Raw genomic sequence first — 17409 nt, 5'->3', positions numbered from 1 at the left:
CCTTCCCCGGCCGCAGCCACGGCTCGAGGGGACAGGCGGGGACGTCCCGCGTGTGGCAGAGGGTGACGGTGCCTCTCCACGGGCGGTGGGTGCGTGGCCGACCCTGGGTGCCCCGTCCCGGCCCCGGCGATGCCGCCTGCGCTCTCCGGAGCACCGGGATGTGCGGAGCCGGGATGCGCCCTGCCGGCCCGGCCCGCTCGGTTCCTATCGATGCCAGTCCATGCCGATCGGTCGGTGCCAGTCCGGTCGCTGCCGGTCCGTGTCACGCCAGTGGGTCGGTGCCAGTCCGGTCCGGTCCGGTTCGGTCCGTGCCGTGCCGGTCGGTGCCGCTGTGTGCCGTGCCGTGCCGGTCCGTGCCGTGCGGTGCCGGTGGGTGCCGCGGGGATGCGCTGCGCTGCGGTGGGACCGGACCCGTGGGAGGCGGCGGGGGCGGCCCCGCTAATTGCATAACCGGGACGTCAATGCCGGCGGGAGCGCGGGGGAAGCGCGGGAAGATGGCGCCCCGCGCCCGGCCCCCGCCGCGCCCCGCAGCGCCCCGGGCCCGCGCCCCCAGCGCCCGCTGAGCGCGCCGGGGGCACCGCGGTAAGGGCGGCACCGGCCCCGCCGCGGGCACCGCGCGGGACGGGCGGGACGGGCGGGACGGGCGGGCGGAGGCGCCGCGGCCGCCTTTGAATGAGCCAATGGCGGCGGGGCCGCGGCCGCCGCTCGGGGCTGCCCGCGGCCACCCCCGGCAGGTGCCACCGGGGCGCGGGGGACCCGGCCGGACGGTGCCGCCGCTCGGTACCGGAGCGGCGTGGGCGCTCCCGCACGTGTCCGCGGGGCCGGGGGGGAGAGCGGCGGGAGCCCCGGGAGGGCAGCGGCGGGGGCGGAGGGAAGCGCGGGGCTCTGCGGGAGCCCCGGGGGCGCGGAGCGGAGCCACGGCCGCGCTCGGACGCGCTCCCACGCGGGGACCCGGCGGTGCCGCGGCTGGGGAGCGCCGGGCTCTGCCGGGAGCGGGATCGCTCTGCCCGTCCCGGGGCTCCCGGCGAGCGGGAGAGTCCTCACGGATGGCAGGGCCGGGCAGGGCGGGCTCGTGTCGCGATCCGCGGCGCCGGGACACGCGTGGTGCCGTGAGGCCACACGTGTGGCCGTGACGGGAGCGCCAAGGGGAGAAAAGTCCCTTTCAAGTCGTTTCCGTGGTGTCCTTGGGGATCGCAGCTCTGCTCTGGGTGGTTTCTCTGCCTCCTGCACCCCAAACCTCGTGGCGGTGACATTTGGCCGCCTGGGTTCGCTCGCTGTGGGTGGTGCTGGCACATCCCTGCTCCCGCAGCTGTCCCGCTGCTTTGGGAGCCCGCAAAACTGCGCGGAAATCGTGATTTTAAAATCACAGTACATTTAAAGCTTTTATTCCTTATGTGCCCCTTCCCAAAAGGGAACCACGCGGACGCGTCTCGCTGCTGTAGGAGCCTGTTGGGGGTTAAATCCCTCTTGTTCACCAGCAGCAAAGATTTTGGCTGCTCCCTGGATTTCGCGGAAAGGAACGGTCTCAGCGGCTCTGCTTTGCAGCGTCCTGAGCCCCTGCTGGTGGGGCTGAGCCGCCTCCGGCCTCGGTCCTGCCAGGCAGAACGCTCGGGGATGCTGCGCCCGGCCGATGCCGTGCCGGGAGGGCGGGTGACAGCGGGTGACAGCGTGTGACAGCGTGTGTGTCCCCTGCAGGCTGTGCCGATGGAGGGCACGGAGCTGAGCCCGCTGATCCGGGATGTGTACGCGGCCGCCGGCCGGGTCCCGCAGGCAGCGCGGAGGGGCAGCGGCTGCCCGGAGCTGATGGTGCGGCTGAGCGAGGGGCAGTACGTGCTGTGCCGCTGGACAGACGGGCTCTACTACCTCGGCAAGATCAAGAGGGTAACGTGGGCACCCCCGGGCAGCGGGAGAGCCCGAGGAGGCGCCGGTGCCAGCGGAGCCGGTGCCGTTCCCCGGCTCAGCTCGTGGTTCAGGGGGTGCTGGCCTGGGCTGCAGTGTGTCCTTGGGCGTTTTGGGTTGGCATCCTGCCCCGGGGTGTCGCACCCCAAACCCGAGTGCCCGCAGCCCCGAGGGACGGGATCAGGCACCAGGGAAAGCAGGGAAGTGCTGGGAATGGCAGCTGACCCACAACCGTTCTGCTCTCCTCTGGCAGGTGAGCGGCTCCAAGCAGAGCTGCCTGGTCACATTCGAGGATAACTCCAAGTACTGGGTCCTCTGGAAGGACATCCAACATGGTGAGTGTTGCCCCAGCCCCCCTTTCCCGCTGCAGGACCCTGCCCGGCAGCGCGGGGACGCGGCTGTGCCACCGCTGTCACCGCTGTCACCCTGCTCCCACAGCCGGCGTCCCCGGGGAGGAGCCCAAGTGCAGCATCTGCCTGGGGAAGAAGTCGGGCCCCAGGAACGAAATCCTCATCTGCGGGAAGTGCGGGCTGGGTGAGTGCGGGTGTCCCCACCCCGGGCCCTGCCGTGCCCGCCCGGGCGAGCCCAGCCCCGCGGGCTGATGCCGGCCTCTCCGCAGGTTACCACCAGCAGTGCCACATCCCGGTGGCGAGCGGCGGCGAGGGCCCGCTGGGGACGCCGTGGTTCTGCCGCCGCTGCATTTTCGCGCTGGCCGTGCGGGTGAGTGCGGCTGCCCCGCGCTCCCGGCTCCGTGCGCGGCCCCTGCCCCGCACAGGGGACAGGACGGGGTCCCGGGGCGGCCCTGCTGACCCCAGCCCTGCCTCTCCCGCAGAAAGGGGGTGCCCTGAAGAAAGGAGCCATCGCCAGGACGCTGCAAGCCGTGAAGATGGTGCTGTCCTACAACCCCGAGCTGCTGGAGTGGGACTCCCCACACCGCACCAACCAGCAGCAGTGCTACTGCTACTGCGGGGGGCCCGGAGAGTAAGGGCAGCCTGAGTGTCTCCAATGCCTTTGTGGGGACAGCAAGGGCAGCCTGAATGTCACCATTGCCTCTGTGGGGACAGCAAGGGCAGCCTGAGTGTCACCAGTGCCTTTGTGGGGACAGCAAGGGCAGCCTGAGTGACACCAATGGCTTTGTGGGGACAGCAAGGGCAGCCTGAGTGTCACCATTGCCTTTGTGGGGACAGCAAGGGCAGCCTGAGTGTCACCATTGGTTTGTGGGGACAGTAAGGGCAGCCTGAGTGTCACCAATGGCTTTGTGAGGAAAGGAAGATGGGGTCAGGGTGGGGATGTTTGATCCCAGGCTCGCAGGGCACTGCCCTGGGGCCAGCAGCTCTGCTCCCCATGCTGCCTCTGCCCTCTGGGTCTCTGTTGGCACAGAAACATGAGTTAGGGACACGCTTTTTCCCCCTGGCTGGGGGTCTGTGTCTGGAGGGGGACTGGGGCAGTGGCTGCCACACGCTGCCCTCACTGTCACCGTTCTGTCCCTGCCCAGGTGGTACCTGAAGATGCTGCAGTGCCACCGCTGCCGGCAGTGGTTCCACGAGGCCTGCACCCAGTGCCTCAGCGACCCCATGATGTTTGGGGACAGGTATGGCCCTGCTGGGTATGGCTGGGGTGGCTCCAGGGGGGACCCATGGGCACACCTCAGCTTGGTGTCCCTGACACATCTGACACTGCCATGGATCAGGTGGCCCTGTCCCACAGAGCCCCACTCTCCATGGCCTTGCTGTCACCATTGTCCCTGTCCCACAGAGCCCCACTCCCCCTGGCCTTGCTGTCACCATTGTCCCTGTCCCAGCTGTCCCATCCCTGGGCCCTGCATGGCTGTGGATGTTCCTCACCCCCAGCCTGTCCCTGGTGTTTTGCAGGTTCTATGTGTTCTTCTGCTCTGTGTGCAACCAGGGACCAGAGTACATCAAGCGCCTGCCCCTGAGATGGTGAGAAACGGGCTCTGCCTCCTCTGGGATGTGCCCTGGTGGCTCTGGGACACTGGGATGTGCCCAGGTGGCTCTGGAGCACCAGGATGTGCCCAGGTGGCTCTGGGACACTGGGCTGGCTGATCCCTGCAGTGCTCAGCTGCCGGCCATGTCCCACCTCTCCCCGAAGCTCAAGGGATGCTGTCATGGCTGTGGTGTCTGCTGTGATGCACCTCTGGGCTGGGCTGCTTCCCCTGTGAGGTGTGGGAAGGTTCCAGTGGTGGTTTGGGAGGATCTGGGAGCTGTAGTGGCACTGGCAGAACAGGGCATGGTGGTGGCACCAGGGCTGCTGACCCTGTGCCCCTCTTTGCTGCAGGGTGGACATCGTCCATCTCGCCCTCTACAACCTGGGCGTGCAGAGCAAGAAGAAATACTTTGACTTCGAGGAAATCTTGGCCTTTGTGAACCACCACTGGGACCCTCTGCAGCTTGGGAAGGTACAAACACACCTTGGGTTGGGCTGGAGAGCAGCCATGGGAGTGAGAAATGTCACCCCAGCTTGTGCAGCACTCAGCACGACAGCTCCTGCTCCAGAGGAGTTTCATAATCCCCTTCCTCTGCGCTGGGATTTTCCTCGGTGGAGTGTCAGACCTGACACCTTTCCCGGTGGGAGCTGGAGCTGGGGGAAGCACTCACATCACAAAACCTGTCCCGGGGCAGGACGGGGCCCTCCCCGAGGGTGGCACTGCCAGACCCGGGTGGCTCCGGCCGCTCCCTCCGCCCCTCCCTCGCTGCCCGGCCTCGGGCAGGAGCCGAAAGCGGAGTTCGGGTTCCCCCGTCTGTTTGGATTTTGCATGAGCAGGGCGGGCACTGAGCCCTGCGTGCCCCTGTCCCGCAGCTCACGGGAACCCCGGTCTCGGAGCGCGGCCCCCACCTCCTGAACGCCCTCAACAGCTACAAGAGCAGGTGAGAGCCGGGCGGGATGGGCAGGGAGGATGCGGGATGGGCAGGGAGGATGCGGGATGGGCAGGGAGGATGCGGGATGGCTCAGGATGGATGCGGGATGGCACAGATGGATGCGGGATGGCTCAGGATGGATGCAGGATGGCTCAGGACGGATGCGGGATGGCACAGGATGGATGTGGGATGCTCCCGTGCCAGCCCCGCTGAGGGCTGAGGGCTCTGCTCCCTCCCCTCCCGTCCGCGCCCAGGTTTCTGTGCGGGAAGGAGATCAAAAAGAAGAAATGCATCTTCCGCCTGCGGATCCGCGTCCCCCCGAACCCCCCCAGCAAGGTGCTGCCGGAGAAAGCCCCCGGCGAGGGCGAGAGCGGCTCCTGCGAGCTGAAGAAGAGGGGGAAAAGCAAATACGCCCATAAGGACAGGTGAGCGGCCCCGCTGGCCCCGCGGCAGCAGCAGCAGCAGCCCCCAGCCCCTGCCCCTGCCCGAGCGCCCCTCACTCCCGGCCTGTCCCGTTCGCAGCCTCCTGCCGCGGCAGCTCCAGCAGCAGAAGCGAGCGCGGCGCAAGAGGGCCAAGTTCCTGCTGGAGGATGCCATTCCCAGCGTGAGTGCTTCGCCCCCTCCTCTCCGCCCAGCCCTGGGCTGCCCGCAGCTTTGAGAGCTCCTGTCCTCGCTTCGGGCGGTGTCTCAGCCCTGCCGCCTCCAGGGCAGCATTAACTCCCCGCTCCTTTGGGAAGGATCGGGGTGGCCCCGGGCAGGGGGTGCCAGCCGCGGGGTGTGGGCAGCACCCCTGTGCCAGGCAGTGAGGACTGAGCTTGTTTTTGTGACAGAGCGACTTCACCTCGGCCTGGAGCACCAACCACCACCTGGCCAGCATCTTTGACTTCACGTTGGACGAGATCCAGAGCCTGAAAAGGTCTGTGCAGCCAGAGCAGGGCTGTGGGGGGCACGGGTGCTGCTTGTGCCAGGCTGGGGGCGATTCTGCATCCCAGCCTGTCCCATCCCACCCCATCCACAGTGCCAGCTCAGGACAGACGTTCCTATCAGATGTGGACTCCACGGATGCCACCAGCACCTCAGGCTCGGCCACCACGAGCCTCTCCTACGAGTCCAGGTGAGGACTGTGCCCCTTGGCCCCTTCTGGAGGAATCCTGGTGGCATGGCCAGGGGGGTGAGGGCCTGTGTGTCCCCTCTTCATGTCCCACCCTGGGAGCTTTCCCTGCCTGTGCCCCAAAACGGGCTGGGGGTGCCAGAGTGGCGCTTGCAGGGGTGCAGGATCGGAGCCGTCAGTCCTTGCTGTGCTCCCCCAAATGGGAGGGAGCTTTCCTGGCTCCCTCCAGAAGCCAGCCCGGTGGACACATTCTGGGTGCCGCCCTCACTCTGCCCTGTGCCCTCCCCGGCAGCCGCAGGACCGTGGGCAGCCGCAAGCGCAAGCTGGCAGTGCCCGCCTACGCCTCGGGGGCCAAGAGGAGAGGAGCGGGCGAGCGGGGCGGGCAGCGCCCCGAGGGCAGCGAGGCCCCGGCCGGCCCCGACCGCCCCGACGACGGCATCGACAGCCACACCTTCGAGAGCATCAGCGAGGACGACTCCTCGCTGTCCCACCTCAAGTCCTCCATCAGCAGCTACTTCGGGGCGGCGGGCCGGCTGGTGTGCGGGGAGAAGTACCAGGTGCTGGCGCGGCGGGTGACGCTGGAGGGCAAGGTGCAGTACCTGGTGGAGTGGGAAGGCACCACCCCGTACTGAGCCCCGCCAGCCCCCGAACCTCTCCCGGAGCCAGAGCAGAGGAGACCGGGCTGCTGGGGAAGCCCGAGGCACAGGAGAGGCGCCGGTCCCTCCCCGCGGGTGGAGGCAGCGCCCAGGCCGGCAGGGCTGCCCAGGAGTGAAACCTGAAGCCCTGTTTTTTTTAAATGTTAACGATTTTTAGTTCCTTGGCTGTGTTTATGCAGAGCGTGGCCCCGCCGTGCCCTGCTGATGCTCACAGAGCACTGAGGGGGTCCGGCCCTTCCAGAAGGGTCCCCCTGGCACAGCTGGAGCAGCTGCTCGGGGGGCACCCACCCCCTGCTCACACAGAGGGACCTCGGCCTGTGCCTGGCACAGCCTGACCGAGCAGCCTCGAGGGGCTCCTGCTGCCCAAACACCAACCCCTCCTCATCCTGGGCTCCCAGAGCTGCTCGTCCCTGTGCCCACGGGAAACTGGGGACAGCTCCCGGGCTTTTCCACCTCATCCTGAATCCATTCATTGAAGGAATGTGGTTTGCTTTATATGGGAGGAAAATGCCCCAAACCCAGCCCAGGTGTGGCTGCTGCAGCCGTGGGCAGATGGGCTCTCACCCCACAGCCTGGACTGAGTGTGCTGCTGCACCAGCTTCATCTCCCTGCTCTGACAATCATGATCTTGGAAGAGATCATCCAAAAAAATCCTCCTTTGCCTTAAAACCACCATGGGCACTGCACAGAGCAGAGCCCAAGGCCTTTGTTTCTACAGGAATCTTCACCCCAAATGTGCCAAACCAGCAGACAAACCAAAAAAGGCTGAGGAGGACAGGGGGGCAGGGGCTGGACTGGGGTCCCTGTGTCCATCCCTGTGGCCTCCTGGCTGTGCCTCTCTCGTAGTGCTGATGTTTGTGAGCACTGGGCTTGATTTGTCTGCAGGAGAGAAGGAGCAGCCCCTCCTTTAAGAAAGCAATACTGCCAGCTTGGGCAGGAGCAGGGCAGTTGGCTTTTTGAAAAAGATTCCAGTATCAGATAGATGTGTTAGATTTTTATCCTTTAGAGAGACAGAGAGATATTTTTAATGTCCTCCTCCTCTCTCCCATCCCACTGTGGCTGTCCCAGGGGATGGAGGTTGGGCCATGCTGGGCTGTGGGGTCCTGCCCTACCTGTGCTTGTGGGATCTCATCCAGAGCAGTGTCCCTGTCCCTTTGGGAGAGGAGCTGCCAGGTCCCCCCATCCCGGGCAGGGAGGGGTCCAGCAGCTGGAGAACTGCCTGTCCTGCCTTAGCTTTGTCCTTGAAGGATCACTTCAAATATTTCCCTTTCTTAGTGCCTATGGAGCCCTTCCAAGGGGCTGCCAAGAGCTGTGCCAGGGCTGAGCAGGGTTGTGCCAGTGGGAGCACCCACAGGACCTGGCCCTGGCTCCTCTCTGCTCCCTCTCTGTTCCCTCTCCTCCTCTCCTGGCTTCTTGCAGAGAATTGAATGTGGAGCCTTTAAAAGTATTTTTGTTGCAGAGTATATTTTGCATTCGCTGTAATAGAGATTATAACAACTCTGTGCACCTTCTGATTTCTGAGTTCAGGTTGCTGCTTGTAAGCACCTCTCGTTATACCCGAGTTGTAATTAATATGTCTGATGTACAATTAAAAAGGGAGGGTTTTTTCAAAGTCACTGGTTTTCTGTACTGTGAGGATTATTGGGTTGGGGTGCCCAGTGCCCAGCACGGGTTGTGCTTCTGGGCTGTGTTCTGTGCCAGGTGAGGTGTGCAAGCCCAGGACAGGCCTTTCCTCCTGCCCAGGTAAGAAACTCCCGTTCATTCCCTTCCCAGTCACATAAATACCCCAAAAATGTCCCTTCACTTGTGTCCCAGAAACCACGAACATGAGGATCCTTTTACAAAGCCCAGCTCAGGTGGGGTAGGGACACAGAGCCAGGGCAGTGCCATGGTCCTGCTGGCACCTGGGCTCCCCAGCCTGGCCCACCCAGCTCTCCCAGCTCCCTGGGACAGCGAGAGCGGAATCCTAAGGGGCTTTGCTGGGGTTTGCTGGGGTTTGTTGGTGTTTGCTGGGCTTTGCTGGGGTTTGCCAGGGTTTGCTGGGGTTTGTTGGGGTTTGCTGGGTTTTTCTGGGCTTTGCTGGGCTTTGCTGAGGTTTGCTGGGTTTTGCTGGGTTTTGCTGGGTTTTGCTGGGTTTTTCTGGGTTTCTATGGGCTTCTCTGGGCTTTGCTGTGTTTTTCTGGGTTTTTCTGGGCTTTGCTGGGCTTTGCTGTGTTTTTCTGGGTTTTTCTGGGTTTCTCTGGGTTTCTCTGGGCTTTGCTGGGCTTTGCTGTGTTTTTCTGGGTTTCTCTGGGCTTCTCTGGGCTTTGCTGGGCTTTGCTGTGTTTTTCTGGGTTTCTCTGGGTTTCTCTGGGCTTTGCTGGGTTTTGCAGCTTCCCCGGGCCCTGCAGGGCTGAGCCGCCAGGGGAGGGCAGTGCCCGGTCCGTCCTGCGGCCCCGGCCAGGGCACATCGGGCAGGATGCTGGGGGTCAGGGCCGGCGGTGGGGACACACGGCACTGCCAGGCCACGGCTCCCGGCTGGAATTCGCTGCTGACAGCCCGAGGCAGCCCCGAGCGTCCTGACAGGGGCATCTCCGCATCCTCACGCACAGCTTTGGGTGCAGGCAGCTCTTCCCCAGCTCCTCCCGCGCCGGCTCCGCGCTGCCCAGCGCTCCGGGGCAGGCAGAGCAGCGGAGCTTTCCCAGTTCCCGAGCTCCCGTGTCACAGCAAACCCCAGAAGATAAAAGCTGCCTCGGCGCGGCTCCCCAGAAATGAGCCGCTCCCCAAAAATGAGCAGCACTTCGTGCCTCTCAGTGCCGTGGGACGCTCTCCTCCATCCACCGGAGGTAGGCAGGGTTCCCTTGGTCGATGGGCAGGCTGATGATCTCGGGGATTTCAAAGGGATGGATGGATCTAAAGTGGAAACAGGCGCGGAGGAGGAGCGCAGTCAGGAAGCCGCTCCAGCCCTGCCCGGCCCTCCCGCACTTCAAAGCCCCCGCGGGTCCTTTTTGCCACGTGGGAATTTCGCTGTGAGTTCGGGTTTTACCGCAGACTGCCGGGGCCTGGCCCCAAGCTGAGAGCGGCCCCCGCTCGGGAGCTGCAGGAAATCCTGTCAGGGAATGATAACCCCGCGAGGAGGAGAATCCCTCCTCCAATCCAGCCCAGCAGTTGGTATTTCTGCCACCTTTTCCTTTTTGCTGGTGCCATCTCTGGGGTTTTCTGGCTCGTGAGATACAGCAGGAGCACTTAACCCCTCCTGGGTGGGATGGGGCTCAAGGAACCCCCAAAGCTGGAGCAGGAGGTGACAGCCTACCTTGGATGGGACACCCCGTGCTCCCCTGGAGCCAGAGCCTCACCTGACGTAGTTGGACAATTCCCCTATTTTGGACGTCCTTGTTTTCACCAACTGTGGAGAGAAAAAAACCAGAACAAACCCAAGGGAGATGTGAAGGGATGGAGGGGTCCTGGTGTGCAGCTCCACTGTCCCCACCCAGCACAGCCAGGGTGTGACAGGAGCTCCCCAGCACAGCCAGGGTGTGACAGGAGCTCTCCATACATGGCCGAAGTGTGACAGGAGCTGTCCCAGCACAGCCAAGGTGTGACAGGAGCTCTCCATACATGGCCAAGTTGTGGTTTGCCCAGTGAGGTGTGCAAGGGGATGATCCCAAACCCAGTAGGTTGGTGCCACCCTCCCCAAACCTCCCTGCAGCCCCTTTCAGATGGGGCATTTTGCAACAGGGATTGTTGTGATGTAGGGAATGATCACTTACTAGCAGTATTTCAGTGGATTCTTCCAGTTCCCCTTTCCAGAAATACCTGGATTTAAAAGAAAAGCAGCATCAGCAAATCCAGCTCTGCTGCAGCCATGCCAACGCTCGGGTTCCTTTCCCTGCTTGGTGCTTTTTGCACGAGGCCATTTCTTTACAAAGTGGCTCAAGAAGCATTGCTGGCCCCAAAACTGCTGAGCAGATTGAGTGAGCACCCCAGATTTATGGACAGGAGCCTCCTGCAGAGGATTTGCCCAGGGGGACTGGCAGGGCAGATTGGCTGGGCCCTGCCTGCAGGGAGGCTGAGCTTTCCTCCTCTCTTTCCCTGCAGGAGAGGAGCTGCACTTCTCATGAGTCAGATGTGACCTTTGAAAACATTTCCGCTGCCAGGAGCTGTCCTGATCTCATCTGCCTGCAGGGGAGGGCTCCGGGCAGGGCAGGATCCTGGAGCAGGATCCAGCTGGAGCTGCAGGAGCAGCTCTGCTCTGCCCCTCTGGGCTTGTAGGACATGATGGATCAGGGGAAGAAGGGAGTTACTGGGTTTGCTCTCTGGGTTTGTAGGAAATGATGGATTAGGGGAAGAAGGGCATTGCTGGGTTTGCCCCTGTGGGTTTGTATAAAAGGATGGATTAAGGGAAGAAGGGAGTTACTGGGTTTGCCTCTCAGGGTTTGTATAAAAGGATGGATTAGGGGAAGAAGGGAGTTACTGGGTTTGCTCTCTGGGTTTGTAGGAAATTATGGATTAGGGGAAGAAGGGCGTTTGTGGGTTTGCCCTCAGGTGGGATATGGGTTTGCACTGTGGGATCCCCTCCTGAGGGAAGCTGGGGTGGGATCTGCTCCTCACTTCTGCCAGGGGGTTTCTAGGAGGAAAAGCTGTTTTGGGGCTTTGCTCTTGAGCCTCTCCAACAAGTGCAGTCCCTTTGCATGGACAGCTGAGGACACCTGCAGAGCAGGGCTGGGCCTGGTCCAAGGTCAAACCTGCTGTTCTTCCTGCCTGAAAAAGCTGCTGCATTTTGCAAAAGCCTTTTCTGCTCCCTATTTGGCTGCTTTTTAGAGTCTCTACTAACAGGCACCACGTCCTCAGGACCACAAACCCTAAATTGCTGGATGTCTGTGTAGCCAAGCACCCAATAAATGAACGAGCCCCAGGGGCAGTCAGAGCATCTGCCCCCCTCATGAGCTCTGAGCACAGTGAGGCTCATCCCCACCATCTGCAACAACAAACACACCCAGCAGCCCTGGGAACCGAGCTCTGTGTCCATGCCCTCCTTCCCTCCCTCCCTCCCTCCCTCCCTGCAGGTTTGCTGCTCCCTCGGGGAATGCCCAGCACTACTCACAGGGCCGAGCTCTTGGGCAGGATGCTCACACAGGCAGCCAGCCTCTTATCCATGATGGCCCTGGGGGACACAGGAGGGCACTCAGAGCCAGCCCAGCCCACAGCTCACCCCCAGCCTTGGGGACGTTCCCTTGGCAGCTTTGACACTGGAGACACTGAATTTTGGGTTACTTATTACCCTGAGAAAACAAAGGTGAACTTTGGCTAGAGAGAGTCCAGATCAGGCCCTCCTGGGAGGGTTGTGGGACCCTCCCTGTGCTCAGGAGGGACTTTGGGGGTTGCTCCTGGCCTGGAGGACCCTGCCCAGTGCCAGCCCCTCTGGCTGTGGGGTCACCAGGGCAGGGGCTGGAATGTGGGACCACAAAAACCCAGCCTGGGTTTGTCTGCCCCTGTCCAACTGTGCCCCTTCCTCCAAGAGCAGCCTAAATGTGCATCTTAAATTAAAAACATCAAGGCTTTTCAACCCAAAATATCCTAGAAAGCTGAAGGCCAGACAGATTCCCTCCCTTGGGCTGCCTCCAGAGCTGAGGGCTGGTTTGTTATTGCAGAGCTGCTCAGGAAGAAGTGACCCCTCAGAGATTACAGAGCACTGAAGCAATCTCAGGGAGGAGTTTTAGAAGCAAGGGGGCAAATGTTGTGCTTGGTGACCAGAGCAGAGTCTGGCCCCTCTCACAGAGGTGGCAGCTGTCCCTCCAGGCAGGGCACCAGTGACCCCACCCTTGGTTTGCTTCTGCACTGGTGTGGGGAGACCATGGTGGGGAGAGGAGCACCCCGGGAGGCTCAGGGCTGTTTGCTCCCACCATGTGCAGGCAGTTCCAGGCATTCAACGCTCCTGGAGCATCTTGAGTTAATCTTTAGAGCAACAAAGTGCAGCAGCACGAGCAGAGCCACCCCTGCTGTGCCTGTCATGTCACACATGGCACAAATCAGTCTGGATTTGCTGCCTGCAACTTGCAGTTCCTTTAGCACAGGAACCTTTTGGTTTCAGTGCTCTGTCCCAATAAATTGAGATCCTGAGATCCTGAACTTGGTCCCAGCAGGCTGAGCAGCAACAAGAGGCCACCAGGGGAACAGAGAACATTGTGAGAAGCTGAATGTGATCTGTGGAAAATGTCTGCATAATACATGATAGCTTTGGGTTGGGTACTTAATTGTGTGTTTCTTTGCCCTGAAGTGAGACAGATGAAATATTAATAAGCAGAAAAGCAAAGAAAATGATAACACAAATCTAAGGCAGCAGTGGGGGCTGGCGGGGTGCTGGGCAAGTTGGGTGAGGTGCAGTGGCCAAGGGGCTCAGCTCCTCCCAGGACAGGCAAGAAGGTCTTGAGATGCTGAATTCTACCTGCAGCTCTTCTGCTTTCCCAAAGCTTGAACCCTTTTTTGTGGGGTGGAAAATTTCCTTGCAGACTGATCCATCTGAGTGAGGGCTCCACTGAGCAGTGCAAAGGAAGAACAAACACAGGAAAAGGAGTGGGGGAAAATGAGTGTAGAAGCCCTGTGTCATCCCCTGCAATCAGGGCTCAGTGCTCCCGGTTCCAGAACAAAGGAACAATTACTCCACCAGTAAAACCACAACCAAAGTACACATATCTCAGCACGGGGGAGTGATTTATCTCCTCTCCCTTCCCTGCAAGATGAGGAACAAAGAGTGGAAAGCATTTGCAAAGCTGTTAAGATGAGGCATTTTCAGGAACTGAGGCTCTTTTCACCAGGTACAGTTGCTCCTTTTTTTTATAGGAGACATCGAGCAGAGCAGACATAATTCTATTTGAATTTCTCAACACAGTTGCAGTATTTAAGGTGACACAAACTCCCTTTCAGTAGCCTGTCAGTTCCTGAGCATGTCTGGGAGCCCTTTGCTGAGATGGAGGGGTTTTGGCAGCAGCAGGAAAACAGCACAGGAGGTGTTGCAGGAAACTTCATGGTCCATCATAAACACTTCCCCAGGCAACACGGGTTCAGTTCTTTGAACAGACCATCCATTGAGGCAGGGACTGACAGATGTGTGAAAAGAACTCTGCATGCAAAATATCACCCTAAGTGTCTCATATATTAAAAAAGAAGAAGGGAAAAAATGGAGGAAAAGCCCTCATTCCCTGAAGTTTGCCTGGTGAGCAGAGTGGTGCCTCAGAAGTGTTTGTTGTGGACCCTTTTTCCTTTATTTTCATGTCAGAGCACTGTGCTTGGTCTCTCTCTATAAATATCCCCCCTGGCATTTTGTTGTCTAGAGAGGAATAAAGACTGTGGCAGACCAGAGAACATCAGGTTGGAGCTTAATCCATCTGAGAACCCAGAAATTCAGGGCCATGAAAACGGGTCTCAAAGATGCAAGGCAGTGACATGCACGGAGAATTGTTTGCTGTTTCCATGGCATTGACTTCAGAGGCAAATGTCAGCTTTCCTTGGGACAGAGCAGCTCTTGGCAAGGGCTTGTGGTGCACTCAGTGGAAAGGAGCATGGATGGGGTGAATCCCAGAATGGTTTGGGTTGGGAGGGACCCTAAATCTTATGTCACTGCCACGGTCAGGACACCTTCCTCTATCCCAGTTTGCTCCCATCCCAATGTCCACCCTGGCCTCCAACCCTGCCAGGGATGGGGCAGCCCCAGCTGCTCTGGGCACCCTGAATTGCCAAGGCCAGAGGAGAAATTCAGCTCCGTTGCAGCCCCTGCAGCAGCCAGGCAGGGGCGGCGTGGCCGTACCTGGCGATGTCCCTGGCGATGTGCTCGTTGAGGCAGGTGACAAAAACCACCGAGTGCGTCCCTGGGACGTAGCTGCCCGTGAGAGCCGAGTGCAGCTGCAGAGCCAGGCCCCGGAGCAGGGGGTGCAGGAGCACCAGCAGCGCCAGCACCTCGGAGAGAACACCAGGGGTGGTGGGAGGTGAAATATTGCACTTGGGAAAACAGCACTCGCATTGTCTGGGGCTGGAGGGACATTCCTCAGCACTGCAGGAACCGGTTAAATTCAATTAACTAATTAATTAATTGAATTAATTCAGTTTAACCGGTGAAATTGGGTTAAGGTGAGGGTGCTCAGGTGAGTGCATCAAGGTGAGTGCTGCTAGGGGGATATAAATGGAGTGCTGCTGGAAGACTCTGGGGGCTAAAAATACAGCTGAAAGTAGCTGCAATGGAGTAATTTGCCTCAAAAGGCAACCTCTGGCATTGTGCTGAGCGTTTACCAGGGCCCTGAGGTTAAAGGAGCTCTGTGTGACTGGGGAGAAAATGCAGAATTCAGCAAGTGTGGGGGTGCCCCTCCTAGAGAGCCAATCTCATGCTCAGGGCAGGAGAGGGGCACTTTTGAGGCTGTATCAGCCCAGGCCTCGACTGTGGGAGGTCACCCCCAGACTCGTGGGGGTTCCAGACTCCACCACCCAACCACAGCAGCCAGGACTGGTTTTCTGCAGGAGAATAAGGAGGTAAGACGTGGAATGGGGAGGTTAATCTGGAGTGCTGAGGAGCAGCTGAAGGATGGTGCCACTCTGGGCTGCAGCAGTGCCTTCCCTTTGTCTTTTGTTTGGTTTTTGACATAAACAGCATCTGGCCCTGGTTCAGCTGCAGTGATTTAAAAAAATGCAAAGAATATATTCCTTTTCCCCCCTTATTTCCACCCTCCTTTTTCCTCTGAAAAACCTGCCATTACAGCACTAATGTAGAAATCTCTCCTTTTATTTTTTCTTTTTTTTTAAATTGAATTAAAAATCTCTCTTGTCACCACAAAGCCAGGAGCTCCTTCCTATTTGGAAAATGACTGATTGCTGTATTGCTTGTCTCCTCTTTCCCAATCCATTTGTGAAAATATTCTTTATTACCACAAGACTTCTCATCATAATTTTTAGAGCTCCTTCTGTGCTCCTTTTTTCCCACTAAGCCATTTAACAAATATTATACAACAAATCCCAGAAGCTACTTGGTGAGTTACAAGCCAAACAGAGATGTGCTGGTGTACCTATTTTTCCAGATTAAAATGTAATCATGCTCCTTGCTCGGAGAAAAAAAACAAACATCCAACCTGTTCAGCCTGATGATCATTAATCTTCTTGTAAGATGTACGTGCATGTGATGAGGAAATCCCCAGGATCATTTGTGATTGAATATTAGTACAAACATGAACACTACCCTGTTTTTTTTTTCTGGTGTTTCCCCCCCTTTTTTTTTTTATGAAAAGGAAGATTTCCCACCCCTTTTTTTCCAGAATAATTGCATTTGCTAAGGGATGGTGCAAAAAGGAGTGAAACATCAGGATTCCTGGCCGATAAACCAATTAAACTCATGATTGCCAAAATACTGAAGTGAAAAAACTGAAAACACCCCTGTGAGGATTTTTAAGAAGTTCACTGAAAAGCACAAAATGCCAGTTTAGTGCAGAGAGACTCAGATTTCTGTAACACTTCTTCTGGCTTTGGTGAGCTATAAACAGCTTTAGGTTTAGAATCACCCTGCCAGAACTTTTTGCCTAGTTTTGATGAGCTTCCATTAAAAATCCCCGACTGAACACAACTTGTGGCAACGCTGAGTGTAAAAAAACCTGAACGTTTGCTTTTCTCCCAGCAGATACAGGGAGTCCCCCCCTCCTGCAGGATGGCTTTGGGAGAGCTTTGCTAACAGAGGCACAGACAGATATTGCCATGGTTGCTTGGCATGGGTTGGTGTCTGTTGTGCTCCTCGGGGAGTGTCCCGTGTCCTGCATCCCCATCCATGTGTCCATCCCAGAACCACGTCCATCCTCAATCCACCCCTGTGTCCATCCCAGCCCTGTGTCCATTCCATTCCTCTGTCCATCCCATCGCCGTGACTGTCCGTCCCTGTGTCCATCCACCCCCATGTCCCTCCCCGTGTCCGTCCATCCGTCCATCCCCGTGTCCATCCATCCCCATGTCCGTCTATCCGTCCATCCCCATCCCCATGTCTGTCCATCCCTGTGTCTGTCCATCCATCCATCCATCCCCGTGTCCATCCATCCCCATGTCCGTCTATCCGTCCATCCATCCCCATGTCCATCCGTCCCCATGTCCGTCCATCCATCTGTCCATCCCCATGTCCATCCGTCCGTCCATCCCCATGTCCATCCGTCCCCATGTCCGTCCATCCATCCGTCCATCCCCGTGTCCGTCCATCCCCACGTCCCTCCCCGTGTCCGTCCGTCCGTCCCCCCGCACTCACCAGCAGCGCGGTGCCGCGCCCGGGCCGGGGCCAGCCCTGTGCGGCGGGGGGCAGCGGGCAGCGCTGCCTCGGCCCCTCCATGCCCGCCGGCCCCTCCACCCGCTGTGCCCGAGCCGGGAGCGCCGCCGGACAGCGCCACCGGCTCCTCCTCCTCCTCCTGTCCTTCCTCCCGGCCGGGCCCGCCCGCTGCGGGCCAGGACAGCGCCGTGTCCCCTCCTGCCACCGCCGCCGCTGCACCTGCCGGCCTGGGGGGACAAATATTGGCACCACAAAGTGGGCACAGACCCCCGAGCTGGTGCCCAAGTTTCCAGGCTGTCCCTCCAGTGCCAGCCCCGGAGCCCTCCCAGCGCCGTCCCGGTGCTCTGAGACGCGCTGACCCCATTTATCCCCTTTGCTTCTATTTCCCTGTCTATAAAATTGTTATTTCCTCAGATTTCATCTGTTTGGGGCTCTCTGGATAGAAACCGCCGGGCAGGGGATGAGTCCCGGCGGTGTTTGTACCCAAAATCTCCTGGGGGCAGAGCCGAGCGCCGTTTGTCCCACGCTGTAACTTTATTGTCCCCCGTGTAACTTTTTACTGTCGCCCTGTCTGTCCCCAAGATCTCTCACAGTTCCCTCCTCGCC

The 17409-nt window shown here is 59.5% G+C and overlaps 2 protein-coding genes across 5 annotated transcripts; one reads left to right on the top strand and one right to left on the bottom strand.

The window, feature by feature from the left end:
• The first annotated feature begins 8 nt into the window (after positions 1–8).
• Positions 9–8158, top strand: PHF19 (PHD finger protein 19). 4 transcript variants are annotated; one of them, XM_071453904.1, is made up of 16 exons: positions 9–182; positions 272–299; positions 1696–1881; positions 2153–2234; positions 2338–2433; positions 2519–2619; positions 2732–2880; positions 3395–3490; positions 3771–3839; positions 4195–4315; positions 4717–4784; positions 5030–5200; positions 5298–5379; positions 5606–5691; positions 5794–5889; positions 6179–8158. In XM_071453904.1, the coding sequence occupies exons 1-16, from the start codon at positions 130–132 to the stop codon at positions 6516–6518; spliced, it is 1824 nt and encodes a 607-aa protein (XP_071310005.1). In that variant the 5' UTR covers positions 9–129; the 3' UTR covers positions 6519–8158. The 4 variants fall into 4 exon arrangements, with proteins under 4 accessions (XP_071310005.1, XP_071310004.1, XP_071310003.1 ...); XM_071453903.1 differs by lacking the exon at positions 272–299 and having other exon boundaries at positions 16–89; XM_071453902.1 differs by lacking the exons at positions 9–182; positions 272–299 and adding an exon at positions 457–582.
• On the bottom strand, positions 7988–16935 carry LOC139603251 (protein CutA homolog). The gene is made up of 6 exons (XM_071453905.1): positions 16786–16935; positions 14326–14474; positions 11626–11685; positions 10292–10337; positions 9878–9927; positions 7988–9434 (listed from the first exon to the last, which is right to left on the bottom strand). Exons 1-6 carry the CDS (start codon positions 16864–16866, stop codon positions 9332–9334), a joined length of 489 nt encoding a protein of 162 aa, XP_071310006.1. The 5' UTR covers positions 16867–16935; the 3' UTR covers positions 7988–9331.
• Positions 16936–17409: the final 474 nt, after the last annotated feature.

The sequence above is a fragment of the Agelaius tricolor genome, unplaced genomic scaffold (assembly GCF_023055355.1).
Source record: "Agelaius tricolor isolate 1412-34295 unplaced genomic scaffold, bAgeTri1.0.p SCAF_38, whole genome shotgun sequence".
NCBI classification, from domain to species: Eukaryota; Metazoa; Chordata; class Aves; order Passeriformes; family Icteridae; genus Agelaius; species Agelaius tricolor.
The sequence above is the reverse complement of the archived record's forward strand: the minus strand, read 5'-3'. Positions and strand labels throughout refer to the sequence as shown.

What these genes read in the sequence shown, in the direction of transcription:
- LOC139603251 (XM_071453905.1), bottom strand. Translation starts at nt 16,866, where the DNA reads ATGGAGGGGCCGAGGCAGCGCTGCCCGCTGCCCCCCGCCGCACAGGGC. An exon ending in ATCGCCAGGGACATCGCCAG is followed by an intron (nt 11,686 to 14,325) that starts GTACGGCCACGC and finishes TGTGTCCCCCAG; the next exon opens with GGCCATCATGGATAAGAGGC. An exon ending in CTGCCCAAGAGCTCGGCCCT is followed by an intron (nt 10,338 to 11,625) that starts GTGAGTAGTGCT and finishes TTTTAAATCCAG; the next exon opens with GTATTTCTGGAAAGGGGAAC.
- PHF19 (XM_071453901.1), top strand. Translation starts at nt 673, where the DNA reads ATGAGCCAATGGCGGCGGGGCCGCGGCCGCCGCTCGGGGCTGCCCGCG. An exon ending in TTTTCGCGCTGGCCGTGCGG is followed by an intron (nt 2,620 to 2,731) that starts GTGAGTGCGGCT and finishes CCTCTCCCGCAG; the next exon opens with AAAGGGGGTGCCCTGAAGAA. An exon ending in AAATACGCCCATAAGGACAG is followed by an intron (nt 5,201 to 5,297) that starts GTGAGCGGCCCC and finishes TCCCGTTCGCAG; the next exon opens with CCTCCTGCCGCGGCAGCTCC.